The sequence below is a fragment of the Bos taurus genome, chromosome 1 (genome assembly GCF_002263795.3).
Source record: "Bos taurus isolate L1 Dominette 01449 registration number 42190680 breed Hereford chromosome 1, ARS-UCD2.0, whole genome shotgun sequence".
NCBI lineage: Eukaryota > Metazoa > Chordata > Mammalia > Artiodactyla > Bovidae > Bos > Bos taurus.
This window is the reverse complement of record NC_037328.1, coordinates 140,154,833-140,171,086: the sequence shown is the minus strand read 5'-3', so window position 1 is coordinate 140,171,086 and position 16,254 is coordinate 140,154,833. Positions and strand designations below refer to the sequence as shown.

At 43.6% G+C, this 16,254-nt stretch overlaps 1 protein-coding gene across 1 annotated transcript in view; it reads left to right on the top strand.

Annotated features, from left to right (window-relative positions):
* Positions 1-16,254, top strand: part of DSCAM (DS cell adhesion molecule) — a 690,454-nt gene that overhangs the window by 651,390 nt on the left and 22,810 nt on the right. Inside the window, exons 29-30 of the mRNA XM_059889928.1 lie at positions 4,235-4,350; positions 8,974-9,123. Coding sequence (XP_059745911.1) covers positions 4,235-4,350; positions 8,974-9,123 — 266 coding nt within the window. The remainder of the gene's footprint in view (positions 1-4,234; positions 4,351-8,973; positions 9,124-16,254) is intronic.

Genomic DNA, 16,254 nt, shown 5'->3' with positions numbered 1-16,254 from the left:
TGAACCAGAGGACCAGAATATATATCTTTCATCATGGCTCATCTCTGGGGAAAAAGAAATGAAAAAACAGTCAATCATTCTAGGCCAAGTGCCTGTACCCAGAACATATTTATATTTTATGTAGATGTATCACAGCCTATCTGATTTTTCTCGGACAATAGTTATTGAAACACATGTTTATGAATTAAATGGAAATAATAAATTGGTTGATAAATCAAAGAAAGCAATTCTTTTATTCTTGAAGGGTCAATTTAACCTAAGGTTGGCAGGTTAACAGGTCAAGCAACAAAAGACCTTGTCCCCTGTCTGGTCAGGTTAAGGCCAGCCACGTTCCAAATGTGGCCCTGGAAGTCTAGGAAGGTCAGATCTATTGGCACAGAGAAGCCTGCAGAATTGCTGTTCCCTATCTTCACCACTTCTTTCTCTCAGAAGGTGAGGACTGAGCAGCCTGGGACATAGAATCACAGACCTAAGTTCTAGATGCTGCCACTGGCTGGTTTTGTGATCTGGAGGGCATCCTTTTCTCTCTCTATGCTCTGCTTCTCTCATCTAAAAACAACTGCTGGAAATAGTTCCCAGCTGTATCATCCTGTGATCTAGGTGAATGCAACATTCACCATCCATTCACACTCCTTAAGGAAGGATCTATGGATTTCAGTGACATTGGCTGTCCCAGAGCCAGACAGGCAGGTGCAACCGCACGACAAACACAGACAAGCTGGACCCCACTCTGGGGGAACCCTGCCCCCACCTGCTGCCACCTGCCATTGCTGGTTCCCACGCCTCTGGACCTTCCTCCATGTCACCCAAGCAAGTCACCTGGTAGAGGAGAGAGAAGGGGGATGTCACCCACCGTGCACAGATAGAAAGTGTTTTCCTTCTCTAGGATGAGGCAAGAAAAATGTTTTTCAAGCATACCAGCTTTCTCAAAGGTGAGACTGGGTTGCCTTAAGGCACTAAGTAACACGTAGTTAGTGTCCAAAGACCAGTATTAATAAGAAAGCTAGTTGTGAGTAGTGAAGGGTTCAGATTGAGAGTTCAAGTTAGTTTAGTTTTTTCATGTTTATATGTTTATTTGTTGTCGTTCAGTCACTAAGTCATGTCTGACTCTTTGAAACCCCATAAACTGCAGCACGCTAGGCTCCCATGTCCTTCACTCTCTCCTGAAGTTTACTCAAACTCATGTCCATTGAGTTGGTGATGCAATGTCACCATCTTATCCTCTGCTGCCCCCTTCTCCTCCTGCCCTCAGTCTTTCCCAGCATCAGGGTCTTTTCCAATGAGTTGGCTCTTCACATCAGGTTGCCAAAGTATTGGAGCTTCAGCTTCAGCAACAGTGAAAATGCTCACCCAGCTATTACAATGAGATATATCCTGATATCTTTACAGTTACTTTATACTTATGGAATGCTCCATATCAAATTTTTGGGAGGAAGGGAGATGCTATGCAAACATTGTCATTAGTTTTTTTCCCCCCCAAAGCTTAAGGAAATATTGACTTTATGAAGTTGTAGCCATTGCACATAATTTATTGGCTGAGCCCAGAAATACCATCCACCAGGAACCAGCCTCAGCCCTCTGTCACTTTAATCAGACAGCCAGATGGCAAATGGATGGCAGATGATTATATTTCAATAATAACTAGCTAATATATTTAGCATGATCCCATATCATATAAAAGAGGCAATTTTGCTTCCACCGTAAAAACATTCAGATCTTTTTTCAGATTACAAATGAAGTTTCCTTAATTAGCTTTTTTTTAAAAAAGGTTTGCTGCTATTCTAATGACCAATTGTTATAGCTTAGGGAAATCAACCTTCGTGTAACAATAGATCATAGAATATGGCAGCACAGATTAAGATAAAGAAGCAACTTGCTTGAGATCTAATAACCTTTTTAGATTGAGGAGGATGTTATTGACTCTAAAGTACAGGCTTCTGGAGGTATGACTCAGCTCCCATTGTGTCCAAGCATTATTCATTCAACAACCTTCAACAAATATTAATTGAGCACCTACTTCAGTCACTTACTGTCCCAAGTTTCAGGGCTATACAGGGGACAGAAGAGATGAAAATACCCTTTAGGAAGCTTATAGTCCATTGGCAGAGACACATTATAAATAACTCATTCAAACACCTGCTAGAAAGTTGTAAGTGCTGAGAAGACAAAATTAAGTGGAGAATGGGGAGTTCCCGCAGTGGGGCCAGCTGGCTTCTCTGAAAAGAGGGACAGAGAGGGGAACTACATGCCTTTGGGCCGGGGGAGTGTGACCCAGCAAAGGAAACAGCAAGTGCAAAGGGAGGAGGGACAATTAGACTTTGAATCTTAAGGTTTATGGGGTCATTTTCCCACCTTCCTGCCGCAGGGCTTGGCAGCTTAGTCTTGCGGTGAAGGGGCATTCACCTCCAGCTTTGACTGTCCATGTTCACAAAGTTCAGTCGTATTCTCAGTCCTTGTGCCAATCGCACTGGAGCACAGCAGTGATGTCACTGGCTTCCTGTGTCAAGCAGACCCCTCACTGTTAAGTATAGCTGTGCGGATTCCTAGCTGTTCATTGAGCAGCCGCTGACTGCCTCATCACTATTCATGAGGAGCAGAAGGAACTAGCTCACACTTCTATTTTTGTTGCAAGGACAAGCTCTGGTCCCTGGTGAAGTTTCGAAACAGATCTCAGATGTTCACAGAGGAGGAGTTCCCCATATGTTTTTGTGGAAATAGAGCTTATCTGACGTAACCACAGACCCCTGAGTTACCAATGCTCTTGATTTTGTACAAGCATCTGAATCTTTGCTTTAAATACACACACAAATAAAGTGAGAACTTGATTAAGTAAATAATTTAAAACCATTTATAGACCATGCAAAAAATTCAGGCCAAAATGTTTGAATTTGGGCTCTGCGTAATTAGCATGGTCTAGCTACATAACCCAGTTACTCATCTGAAGAGAAAAAAAATCTGGTTCAAGATCAAGTCCTAGGAGGCCTGCTGCACCTTTCACAGCGGCTGTTTTCATGGGCTGTTTTGTTTACACCCAAAGGAAGAAAGAGCCATTGTGAAATATTCAGAATATTAACATGGACCTCTGAATAAAAACATGTAAAGGGCTTCTTGAGTGAATTTGACCTTCGGATTATTAACATTCATCAACCACATGGTTCAAGAGTGGATGAGTCCTCATGGTCGAGGAGGAATCTGGGACTCCTGGTGAATGGTTGATTGAAGCTAAAAGCATTTGAGATTTCAGTACAGACGCACCTTTATTGTCCCTATTACATGTAATTAACAGTGGGTAAACCTTCAAGAGTGTGCCAAGCACCACAAATCTCTCTCAAAACAGAATTTGGCTGTAAATGAGCTAGATTTAGGGACGCCATAGATTATCACATTGATTTAATTATCTGAATGGTTGCTACTTTCTGGAGGGCATTTCAGAATATATTTTTAAATCTACTTGATTCTTATAATTCTGTAAAGATTGAACAACCGTTTTTCTAATGTGGATTGCTAATTAAAGCTTTTATCGACTTTCTTGTATTTTTGTCCAACATGCAGATTTTTTTTTTTTTTTTACTCTGAGCTGTAACTGAACTTGATTATACCACACAGCTTTACTACCTATTTTCATTTACTTTTAGAAGACAGCTCACTCTAAGAGCAATTTTCTGGTACACAAATTTTGAGATAAATTCTTATAGTAATTGCTTTTTTTTTTCTCTCTCTCTTCTAAAATGTAATTGGATTCAGAAAACTAAACTATTGTCAGGAAAGCTAACAAGGTTTATGATTTGTTACTAGAACAACAACAAAAAAAAGTGACTCCATGTAGAAAACAAATTTACTAGTAAAACCCCATCCAGGGAATAACCAGTACACATGTTTTCTCCCTTGCCATCTTTAGAATATTTCATGTCTAACCAATGAAAATGTTGTTGATTTAAGAATGTTTCTGTATGTATATTTGTTTGGTTTTTACACAAGAAATGGGAAATTCCGAAGTAAGTTTCTACTGATAGTTGTAGAACCAACCTCTACTGACAGTTGATATTTTCTGAACCTCACAACTGATTGCTGAAACTTAATAAATATCATTTGCATGAAGGAGGAAAAAACCATCATGTGCTCCTTTCCCTCCCCTCCCCACCAGCATTCACTTAATTAGATAATAAGTCTAGTTGGTGTGCCTAATGTAACACTGAACAAATTCATTAATGTATCCCCCTTATTTTATTCCCAGTAAAAATACCCGGACTTCAGACACCTTGAGCAAGCAGCAGCAAACCCTGAGGATGCATATTGACATACCCAGGGCTCAGCTCTTGATTGAAGAGAGAGATACAATGGAAACCATCGGTAAGGTGTCCTGTTTGCCGCTTTACACAATGTGGCTGCTACCGCCATGCCCTCTCTGCCTAAACCCTGAGCCACTGAAAATACTAGATATGGGAACATCTTGAATGTTACATGAGCAAACAAGTTAGAAGGTAGACAACTGCTTTGAGAACAATGAGTACCAGCAAATATGGGGGACATGAACTTAGATAAACCGCAGAGTTCACCTGGGAGAACCCCAACTCTGACCCAAGTTGGATTTTCCTTGAGAGGCTGTCAGTGCCACTCCACAGAAACAACATCTGTAATCAAGCAAGCCACGACGGGCTGCACACTAAGACCCCATCTTGGAAACCCACTTTCTGAGCTCCTCCTCAACTCCACTAAGGACTTTATTAAAGAAAACGTTTAAATTCTACAGATGTCTTTGCACAGGGCATCTTTCTCCATCCCTTGGCACCCCATAGATATCCTGTGATGGTTTCTTTCTCACGGCTTTGGGAAAGTCCCAGTTCCCCTACTCCATGATCACAAACAGACACCTGCAGAACTTCAGCCCCTGTCTGCCCTGAACCCAGGTGTCTCGACTCCTTCTGGCCTTTTTCTACTCTAAGTCCTCTGTCCACACAGCCTGTTTAGATGGTTCTATTTATTCCGGAATCAGACGTCTCATATTTCCATTGCTGCAATGATCAGAAGAATAGCTAACATTTATTAAGAGCTCATTGGGCTTCTCTGGAGGCTCAGTGGTAAAGAATCCCCAGGTTCAATCCCTGAGTCGGGAAGATCCCCTGGAAAAGGAAACAGCAACACACTCCAGTATTCTTGCCTGGAAAATTCCATGACCAGAGGACCCTGGCAGGCGGCATCCATGGGATCACAAAAGAGTTGGACATGACTAAGCACACAGAGGGAACAGGGAAATATGGACAAACAAGAGCCCCCTGATCTTGCCCCTAGAGTCTCCCTAAACACATGAGGCTCCCTTCTGAAGTTTACTAGTTAGGTCCTTGTATCACTCAGATGTGTCTGACTCTTTGCAACCCTATGGACTGTAGCCCACCAGGCTCCTCTGTCCATGGGATTCTTGAGGTAAGAATACTGGAGTGGGTTGCCTTGGTCCTTAGAGCATCCCAATTATACTGGGTTGTTTAAATATGGCTATTAAATCCTTGGGCTTCCTAGGTGGTGCTAGTGGTAAAGAATCCGCCTGCCAGTGCAGGAGACACAGGAGATGTGGGTTCGATCCCTGGGTTGGGAAGATCCCCTGAAGAAGGAAACGGCAACCCACTCCAGTATTCTTGCCTGGGAAATCCCATGGACAGAGGAGCCTGGTGGGCTACAGTCCATGGGGTCACAGAGAGTTGAACATGACTTAGTCACTAAACAACAATAAGAATAATTCAGAGCTCTTTAAACAATCACATCCTTTATATGTACTTTATGTGCATTTATTTAACTCATTCCTCTCAATGCACATAGGAAAACTCCTTAGGAACAGGGACTTCAAGAAGTTCTGTAGCTTGAAGGTCACACGGACAGGAGCGGAACCAAAGCAGAGCCCCCTTCTGGCCCCCTGCTTCACCTTCGGTGGCTGTCACCTGCTTCCATATCAACAAGGCTACCTCCCAGAACCCCTCCCCTTAGAAGTATGGCTGGAGCCCCCTGGTATCCATGGAAACAGACTCTGAGGCAGGTTTCCTAGGCTGCCCCTTTTCGAACTTCACTCTGTTCTGGAAGATGTTTGTTGGCACTCCATCCCAGGACAGCCCTTCTCTGTGGTTTGACAAAAGTGACCCACCTTCTGGCATGGACCCTTGATCCCTTCCGCCAGGAAGACAGTTTTAACAGGCCAGAACCCTCCGTAGCCCCTTGTCCCCACCCTGCCCTGTATTGTCTCTAATAGAAGAGCAGAAATATCTGACCTCGTGGCTCCTAAATTCTGAGGCCTGGGATGCCGTTGCTGGATTCAAGGTTGCTTCAGGCATAACAGCACTTAACACAGCTCGGTCAAGTCCAAGGTGGTGGCCCTCGATCAAATACTGCCGTGTTGTCTGAGGACCCATCCTGAAGTACCTGAGATTTCATCAGTTGGCTCAGATCAGGCAAGGCTCTGTGTGTGGCTTCTCATGACCTTTCTATAGTATATACGGAATCTCTTTTATCAAACCTACTGAATTGAGCTTTAAAACTAAGATTTCCTTAAAATAGATAATTAACAAGGGCCTACTATATAGCACAGGCAACTCTGCTCATAACTCATAATTACCCTCACAGGAAAAGAATCTGAAAAGGACTGGATATGTGTCTATAAGTGAATCACTTTGCTGTACACCTGAAGCTAGCTAGTATAAATCAACTATACTCCAAGATAAAATAAAAATTAAATTTAAGGAAAACCTCTAAGATTTCCTTTCAAGCATCAGTTCAGAAATCAAATTGTAACTCCTTTGACTTTATAATACAATTACGACATTTGCTAACTATTCCTCACTAGACTTAATAATTCTACCTATGCCTGATAAAATAGATCACTGGGCAGATCCTGGGAGTGGTGTGTCACCTCCCAGTAGCTGGTCACTGCCAACCCAACAGCAGAGAAAGGTCTGCCTGTCACTTCTGTACATAGCAACGACCCTTCGCCCGAGATGCACCATAATTGTGGCAGGATCGTCCATCACCAAGAGTCGTTTACCTCCCAGTGGCACCTGACAGTTGGTTGATGGCATTTTCTAGTTATTGAGGACGTAGAGACGTGATGCTTTCAAACGCTCTGGGCTCTGCCTACAAGGATCTGATATGGGAGTGCCATTAATTTCTAGCCGGAATGGATGGCCAACCTCAAAAACAGATAGGCACTTGAAATGCCCCATTAAAACTGCACACCCAACCCCACAGGTCCTCTGTATGTTCTTAGCAGGTCTGTATGCTAGAAACCACAGCACAGTGTTAGGGATCTAAACAAAGGTAGGTGTGGGGCCTCTGATCAGTATCAGTCCAGTTGTAAGAACCTGTCTCCAGGGGAAGGCAGCCCTGTTAGAGGGTGTGGAGGGGTGGCTGCTGAGTCCTGGCTCCCATCGTAGCACCAGCCTGGCTACACCATACGCTGGGTGCCACCAACCTCCTGGCAGTCCTTCCTATGTTTTTCTGCCAAGAAATCTTATTCTGACTTCAAGAGGTTTTCCTCTCCTGCCAGAGCCTGAGTAATTTGATTTTGTAAGGTTCGTTCTGTTCAGAGCCTTTTTTGGACACAGACGTCTAGCAGTGTTGTTTATGACTTTCCCATTACCGTTCCATGTCAAGGCAGCTGCGATGTGGTCCTGGCTGACTGATAATTGCATATGAACATCATCTCAGCCCGTGGTACCTGAAAATGTATGAAAAATCCAAATACCCTAGTCAAAGTATCCCTCGAAGTCAAAAAACTCTTAGGAAAACGAGAAAATTATTACCACAACAAAGTAGTGAAAATCTGAGACAGAACAGCGGTGACACACCTCCTGACCACCTGCCCCTCCTCCCAAAGCATAAAATGCTGTGAATCCATCTGTGTCCGGGCTTCCCTAACCTTCAAGTGTCTGAACCAGTAGGATCTGGGAAATCTGACAAGTGAGTCATTTTGAAAAGTCAGTTACAGAATGCAGAAGAGTCCCTGGAGCTTGGGAGAAGTGGGAAGGCAAATATACCCCAGAACAGTTAAAATCAAGGAATCAGGACACCGAGAAGACTGGCCCTTCTCTTCCCCTCCCCCCATGCCCATCCTGAACATTTACCATCACCCCAGGACAGACCACCGCAGAGCAGTTTTTCTTGTACCACAAACAGAAATAGGGATGGACCACAAACTGCTTATTTACAATAGCAGCCCCATTCCTCTGCGATGCTGACAAGGCTGGTGGTGTCCAGGTGAGCTTTTGACAAACACATAAACCCCAAACTCTGTTAAATGGACAGCCACCCAATAGGCCTCCCCAGATCAGTGTGTGCCTAATGAGAAGAAACCAGGAGAGACAGGAAGCCTTTCTCCATGGTCATTCTCTTTAAGACATGCTTCTTAAAGAAGGAAAACCTATTTTTTGCGTCCTAGAGTCATTCTAATTCAGTGCTTGAATATTTTTTTGTTTTTGCTGGTTGAGATGAGGTTCTTATTGCTGTGGCTATTAACAATAAAGTGGAATCTGGAGAGGGGGAATTGGTACAGATGAGCCTATTTCCAGGGAAGGAATAGATAGGCAAGCATAAAGAACAGACATGTAGACACAGAGTGGGGAAGGGGCGGGACAGACTGGGAGAGCAGGAATGACATTCACACTCTGCCAATTGTAAAATAGACAGCTAGTAGGAGCCTGCTGTGTACCATGGGGAGCTCAACTCCGTGCTCTGTGATGACCCAGAGGGGTGGGACGGGGGTGATGGGACGGAGGTCCAAGAGGGAAGAGATATATGTATACATATAGCTTCACTTCACTGTACGCTTCACAGTACAGCAGAAACTAACATAACATTGTAAAGAATTTATACTTTCATAAAAATTTTAAAATTAAAAAAAAAAATAATAATGCAAGTACTAAGGAGAGAAGTGGCCAGGAAGTCCCTGACTGGGGATAATCGTGTCTGGTTTCCTGTATCTCCACTGTTCTGCAGACGATCGCTCCACAGTCCTGTTGACAGATGCTGACTTCGGAGAGGCCGCGAAACAGAAGTCCCTGACAGTGACACACACGGTCCATTACCAATCGGTGTCGCAGGCCACGGGGCCCTTGGTGGATGTCTCAGACGCTCGGCCAGGAACGAGTGAGTGGGTCAAACGTCATTTAAACTGTGTAGCTGTGGTCAGTGCTGAGAAGGCGTCCGTGGTCCATCCCTGTGCAGTAAAGCGTGGGGCTTCTTAACTCTCTGCCTGAGAAACAGATACGTGTAATGACGTCTTTGACTGGCAGACCGAGTTGGTATTGTTTGATCTTAGCTGTCATTAAAATTATGTTGGCTGAGGGACTTCCCTTATGGTCCAGGGGTTAAGACTATGCATTCCAGTGCAGGGGTGCAGATGTGATTCCTGGTCGAGGAGCTAAGATTCCACATGCCTTGTGGCCAAAAATCCAAAATATAAAACAGAAGCAATATTGTAAGAGACTTAACAAAAACTTTAAAAATGCTCCAAATCAAACAAATCTTTTAAAAAGTTATATCAACTAAAGCCAGTAACTCTTGGTTTACTATGAAAGTGTTAGAAATTTCAGGTCAACTTATTAATATTTTTTTTTAATTTAGACAACACAGGGAAAGAAGAAAAATGGTTAACCTTAGTGAGCATCTACTCTGTGCCAGGGTTGGGATAAAAAGATTGATGTCATATTTTTATCTTTACAACAACCCTGCAAGGTAGCTACTTACAGAGCAGCTCTCAGAGCCCCCATTTTATGAGTGAGGAAACAGCCCAAAATTGTACACGTACTCTGTAGCAAAACCCAGATTGAGCTGTGGGTCTGTCTGTCCTCCAAGCTTATGCTTTTCTCCTGAACCACTGTTTGAGAAAAACATAATTCTGTTTAATCTAGGGATTGTGTTTGGTTTAATTATTAATATTTGATTCCATGTTATATGGAAATTAATTACTGCAATGAAATTAAATCCTCTAATATGTATCTAAAGCTTATTAATTAGATATTCTGGTTCCTTCATAATTGAAATTGTTTGGATGCCCAGATTACTATCTTTTCAGAAGCTTTGATGTCTAGCTTTTAAATCATTAATCACTCTCTTTGCAGAAATTTACATTCTCCAAGTAGAGTGCTATAATTAGAAAAATAAATATTACAATGTAAAAGGCTATTTTTTATAATGTCTGACTTATAAAGCATTTATGAAATGTACTGAGCTTCATGAAGCAAACTGGTTGATTCCTAAATAACATCACACTATGCAGGAAAACAGTGCTAGCCGTTACTGAAATTCACTTGAAAAAAATGTTTTGAAGAACATTCTAAAGGAGTCTTTTATTCCTCCTCTCTATGTCACCTCACATCCTTCCTTCTCTGATGATATGAGTATTTTCTGAAGACATGAATGAGGATCAGCTTTGTGAAGGAATATGTAAGATTTAGAGACTTGCTTTTAAAAATTGCTCCTGGGTCCTTGACATTCTCCCCAGCTACAAATTTTTCCATCACAATCCTTCCTAGTCTGCTTCTGGCGACTTCAGGACCCTACACTACATGGACGGCTGTCTGAACCACTTCAGTCAGTTCAGTTGCTCAGTCGTGTACAGCTCTTTGTGACTCCATGGACTGTAGCACGCCAGGCCTCCCTGTCCATCACCAGCTCCTGGAGCCTACCCAAACTCATGTCCATTGAGTCGGTGATGCTATCCAACCATCTCATCCTCTGTCTTCCCCTTCTCCTCCTGCCACAATCTTTCCCAGCATCAGGGTCTTTTCCAGTGGGTCAGTTCTTCACACCAGGTGGCCAAAGTATTGGAGTTTCAGCTTCAGCATTAGTTCTTCCAAACAATATTCAGGACTGATCTCCTTTAAGATGGACAGTTGGACCTCCTTGCTGTCCAAGGGATTCTCAAGAGTCTTCTCCAACACCACAGTTCAAAAGCATCAATTCTTCGGCACTCAGCTTTCTTTATAGTCAAATTCTCACATCCATACATGACTACTGCAAAAACCATAGCTTTGACTAGACGGGCCTTTGTTGGCAAAGTAATGTCTCTGCTTTTTAATATGCTGTCTAGGTTCTTCCAAGGAGCAAGCATCTTTTAATTTCATGGCTGCAGTCACCATCTGCAGTGATTCTGGAACCCCCCAAAATAAAGTCTCCCACTATTTCCTTTGTTTCCCATCTATTTGCCACAAAGTGATGGGACCAGATGCCATGATCTTAGTTTTCTGAATGTTGAGTTTTAAGTCAACTTTTTCACTCTCCTCTTTCACTTTCATCATGAGGCTCTTTAGTTCTTCTTCACTTTCTGCCATAAGGGTGGTGTCATCTGCATATCTGAGGTTATTGATATTTCTCCGGTGATCTTGATTCCAGCTTGTGTTTCATCCAGCCCAGCATGTTTCATGATGTACTCTGCATATAAGTTAAATAAGCAGGGTGACAATATACAGCCTTGACGGACTCCTTTTCCTATTTGGAACCAGTCTGTTGTTCCATGTCCAGTTCTAACTGTTGCTTCTTGGCCTGCTTACAGGTTTCTCAAGAGGCAGGTCAGGTGGTCTGGTATTCTCATCTCTTTCAGAATTTTCCACAGTTTATTGTGATCCACACAGTCAAAGATTTTGGCATAGTCAAGAAAGCAGAAATAGATGTTTTTCTGGAACTCTCTTATTTTTTCCATGATCCAGTGGATGTTGGCAATTTGATCTCTGGTTCTTCTGCCTTTTCTAGGGCTTTTCAACTTAGGGCTATTCAACCCAAGAAAGGTTATAGATCCTGGGGACTTCCATTAGTGGATCCCTGACCTCAGCAAGCCTTTGTTAATGGAGACCTGAGGAGGAGGGTAGGAAAGAGGGAGGGGACATAGGACATTGCCCCAGGAAGTGGCTCCCAGTCTTCTGTATGCATCAGAATTACCCAGAGGGCCCATTTAAAATACTCATTCCAGGCCTCCACCCCCAAGGATTCTGAGCTGCTTTGTCTAGGGTGGGGCCAGGGACTCTACACTATAACAACCACTCTGGGTGATTCTGATGCTGATTGTCTGGACTGATTCTTGAGAAATACTTCCTCAGGTGTTAGGCGTGATCCTGGAGTGCTCTGTGGTGCAGGAGCCTCAACCTGCCAGGCTCGTGGCACAGCATCCTCCCTGCTCACCAGATGAAGAACCAGCATTTCTAGCTCTATGTCAATGCTCAACTACCAGAGATGCACAAGGGCTAGTCATCAAAGGTTAAGACCGGAGAGGAGGACAGTGCAACTAAAGCACAGGGAGCCTGGTAGCTGCTCAGTCAGCCCGAGAACGAGGGAAGGCTGACCTGGCAGCTTTCAGAATATCCACACAGACCTGCATCAGAGCCACTAGCAGGAGCTCTGACAAGTGAGAGGGCAGTGGCAGGCAAGAGGCTGGTGGAAGGGGCGAGATGGAAGCTGGTGGAAAGGGGCACGGTGGTGTCTCTCATGGCCTCATGGCTTTCATGGTGTAAGTACAGTGGGGGAGCATTAAGGATTCCTTCATTCAACTCAGAAGGATTTATGAAGATGTTAGTTACTTCACATGTGGCCCAGTGCTCAGGGATGGGGGTGCATCATAAGGCACAGAAAGACTTTCACCTCCTCTGAGTGGAGGAAGTCAGTGTGAAACAAGGAATGAAAGCACTTTTCATTTATCAGTAAGTCTTCCTCAGCGATCAGTGCAAAGAAACAGAGAAAAACAATAGAATGGGAAAGACTAGAGATCGCTTCAAGAAAATCAGAGGTACCAAGGGAACATTTCATGCAAAGATGGGCACAATAAAGGACAGAAATGGTATGGACCTAACAGAAGCAGAAGATATTAAGAAGAGGTGGCAAGAATACACAGAAGAATTATACAAAAAAGATCTTCATGACCCACATAACCACAATGGTGTGATCACTTACCTAGAGCCAGACATCCTGGAGTGTGAAGTGTAATGAGCCTTAGGAAGCATCACTACGAACAAAGCTAGTGGAGGTAATGGATTTCCAGTTAAGCTACTTCAAATCCTAAAAGATGATGCTGTGAAAGTGCTGCACTCAATATGCCAGCAAGTTTGGAAAACTCAGCAGTGGCCACAGGACTGGAAAAGGTCAGTTTTCATTCCAATCCCAAAGAAAGGCAATGCCAAAGAATGCTGAAACTACCGCACAATTGCACTCATCTCATGCTAGTAATGTTCAAAATTCTCCAAGCCAGGCTTCAACAATACATGAACTGTGAACTTTCAGATGTTCAAGCTGGATTTAGAAAAGGCAGAGGAACCAGAGATCAAATTTCCAACATACGTTGGATCATCAACAAAGCAAGAGAGTTCCAGAAAAACATCTACTTCTGCTTTGTTGACTATGCCAAAGCCTTTGACTGTGTGGATCACAATAAACTGTGGAAAATTCTGAAAGAGATGGGAATACCAGACCACCTGACCTGCCTCCTGATAAATCTGTATGCAGGTCAAGAAACAATAGTTAGAACTGGACATGGAACAACAGACTGGTTCCAAATTGGGAGAGGAGTTTGTCAAGGCTGTATATTGTCACCCTGTTTATTTAACTTATATGCAGAGTACATCATGAGACATGCTGGGCTGGATGATGCACAAGCTAGAATCAAGATCACTGGAGAAATATCAATAACCTCAGATATGTAAATGACACCACTCTTATGGCAGAAAGTGAAGAAGAACTAAAGAGCCTCTTGATGAAAGTGAAAGAGGAGAGTGAAAAAACTGGCTTAAAACTCAACATTCACGTTTATACCTGTGGTGGATTCATGTTGATATATAGCAAAACCAACACAATATTGTAAAGCTAAAAAATTTAAAAAAAAAAACTCAATATTCAGAAAACTAAGATCATGGCATCTGGTCCCATCATTTCATGGCAAATAGATAGGAAACAATGGAAATAGTGGGAGACTTTATTTTGGGGGGTTCCAGAATCACTGCAGATGGTGACTGCAGCCATGAAATTAAAAGATGCTTGCTCCTTGGAAGAAAAGTTATGACCAACTTAGACAGCATATTAAAAAGCAGAGGCATTACTTTGCCAACAAAGGTCCATCTAGTCAAAGCTATGGTTTTTCCAGTAGTCATGTATGGATGTGAGAGTTGGACTATAAAGAAAGCTGAGTGCCGAAGAATTGATGCTTTTGAACTGTGATATTGGAGAAGGCTCTTGAGAGTTTCTTGGACTGCAAGGCGATCCAACCAGTCCATCCTAAAGAAAATCAGTCCTGAATATTCACTGGAAGGACTGATCCTGAAGCTGAAACTCTAATACTTTGGCCACCTGGTGTGAAGAAGTGACTCATTGGAAAAGACCCTGATGCTGGGAAAGATTGAAGACAGGAGGAGAAGGGGAAAACAGGATGAGATGGTTGGATGGCATCACCAACTCAATGGACATGAGTTTGAGCAAGCTCTGGGAGTTGGTGATGGACAGGGATGCCTGGTATGCTGCAGTCCATGGGGTCATAAAGAGTTGGACACAACTGAGTGACTGAACTGAACTGAACTCAACAAGGAAAAATTAGAACAGCATGATGGGATGATGAGTCAGCAGTGGGGTTATGGGGACCAGGCAGGATTTGCAGTTAGAAGTGTTTCTATGTACACAGTCGCATCCTCCCTCCACCCCCAACCCCCAGGGCCAGGACACTTTGCAGATACTTAATGGTGATTGCATCCATGAAATTAAAAGACACTTACTCCTTGTAAGGAAAGTTATGACCAACCTAGATAGCATATTAAAAAGCAGAGATATTACTTTGCCAACAAAGATCCGTCTAGTCAAGGCTATGGTTTTTGCTGTGGTCATGTATGGATATGAGAGTTGGACTGTGAAGAAAGCTGAGCACCGAAGAATTGATGCTTTTGAACTGTGGTGTTGGAGAAGACTATTGAGAGTCCCTTGGACTGCAAGGAGATCCAACCAGTCCATTCTAAAAGAGATCAGTCCTGGGTGTTCATTGGAAGGACTGATGCTAAAGCTGAAACTCTAATACTTTGGCCACCTCATGCAAAGAGTCGACACACTGGAAAAGACTCTGATGCTGGGAGGGATTGGGGCAGGAGGAGAAGGGGATGACAGAGGATGAAATGGCTGGGTGGCATCACCGACTCGATGGACATGAGTTTGAATAAACTCCAGGAGTTGGTGATAGACAGGGAGGCCTGTCGTGCTGCGATTCATGGGGTCGCAAAGAGTCAACACAACTGAGCTACTGAACTGAACTGAACTGAAGGTAGCTCGAATGGTAAAGAATCTACCTGCAATGCAGGAGACCTGGGCTCGATCCCTGAGTTGGGAAGATTCCCTGGCGAAGAACATGACATTCCACTCCAGTATTCTTGCCTGGAGAATTCCATGGACAGAGGAGCCTGGGAGGCTACAGTCCCTAGAGTCACAACTGAGCAAGTAACACTTTCTTTTTCTCGAGAGTTATCATTACTTTGGGGAACCTGAATACACTTTTTTACTTACAAGAGTGCAAGGGTACAAAGATGTGTGATCACTGTTAGAGATCACCCGGGTGTGTTTTGTCATATTTACCTGGACATCATGCATCCATTGTCACTCATTCTTTCATGCAAAGAGTGTTCACCAAGCAGCCCAGGCACATGCAGGGCTGGACTAGTAGACAAATAAGACATGTCCCCCTGCACCCCTCACCTCTGTCTCCCCTAGTTACTACCAGTCAGTGCCTTTCTGCATTCCTGGCATTCTCCAGCATTTTATGCTGTTGTTTTTGTTCCGTCGCTAAATTGTGTCCAATTCTTTGTGACGCCACAGGTGGCAACAACCTAGGCTCCACTGTCCAACATCTAGTTCTGTGATTTTTCATGGCTATTTCCGGTCAAGTTCTCTAAAGTGAATTTCTAGCCTTCCTGGTCCACCTACCAAATCTCCCATCATCATCTTCATTAAACAGGATGTTCTCCATCCCTGGTCAAGTGTTTGTCACTCAGGAATCACGGGTTCGGTCCCAGGTTGGTTGATTCCTCCCACATGCCTGCAGTTCACTAGCTGGTTAATCTCACTCACATCTCTTGACAGTGTTGATGGTGGGTGAGGTCATCACCCCAGTCCCAGAGAGGAAGGCAGTGGGCACTTGGTGAGGTCACAGCCCTCAAGGAGTGATGCTGCACCAGTTTCAGAGGAGCTCACCCCAAAACCCCACTCTCAACCCCTCCACTGCCTCTAAGCAGAGACGATGCTTCCGATAGGACCTCCAGGGAG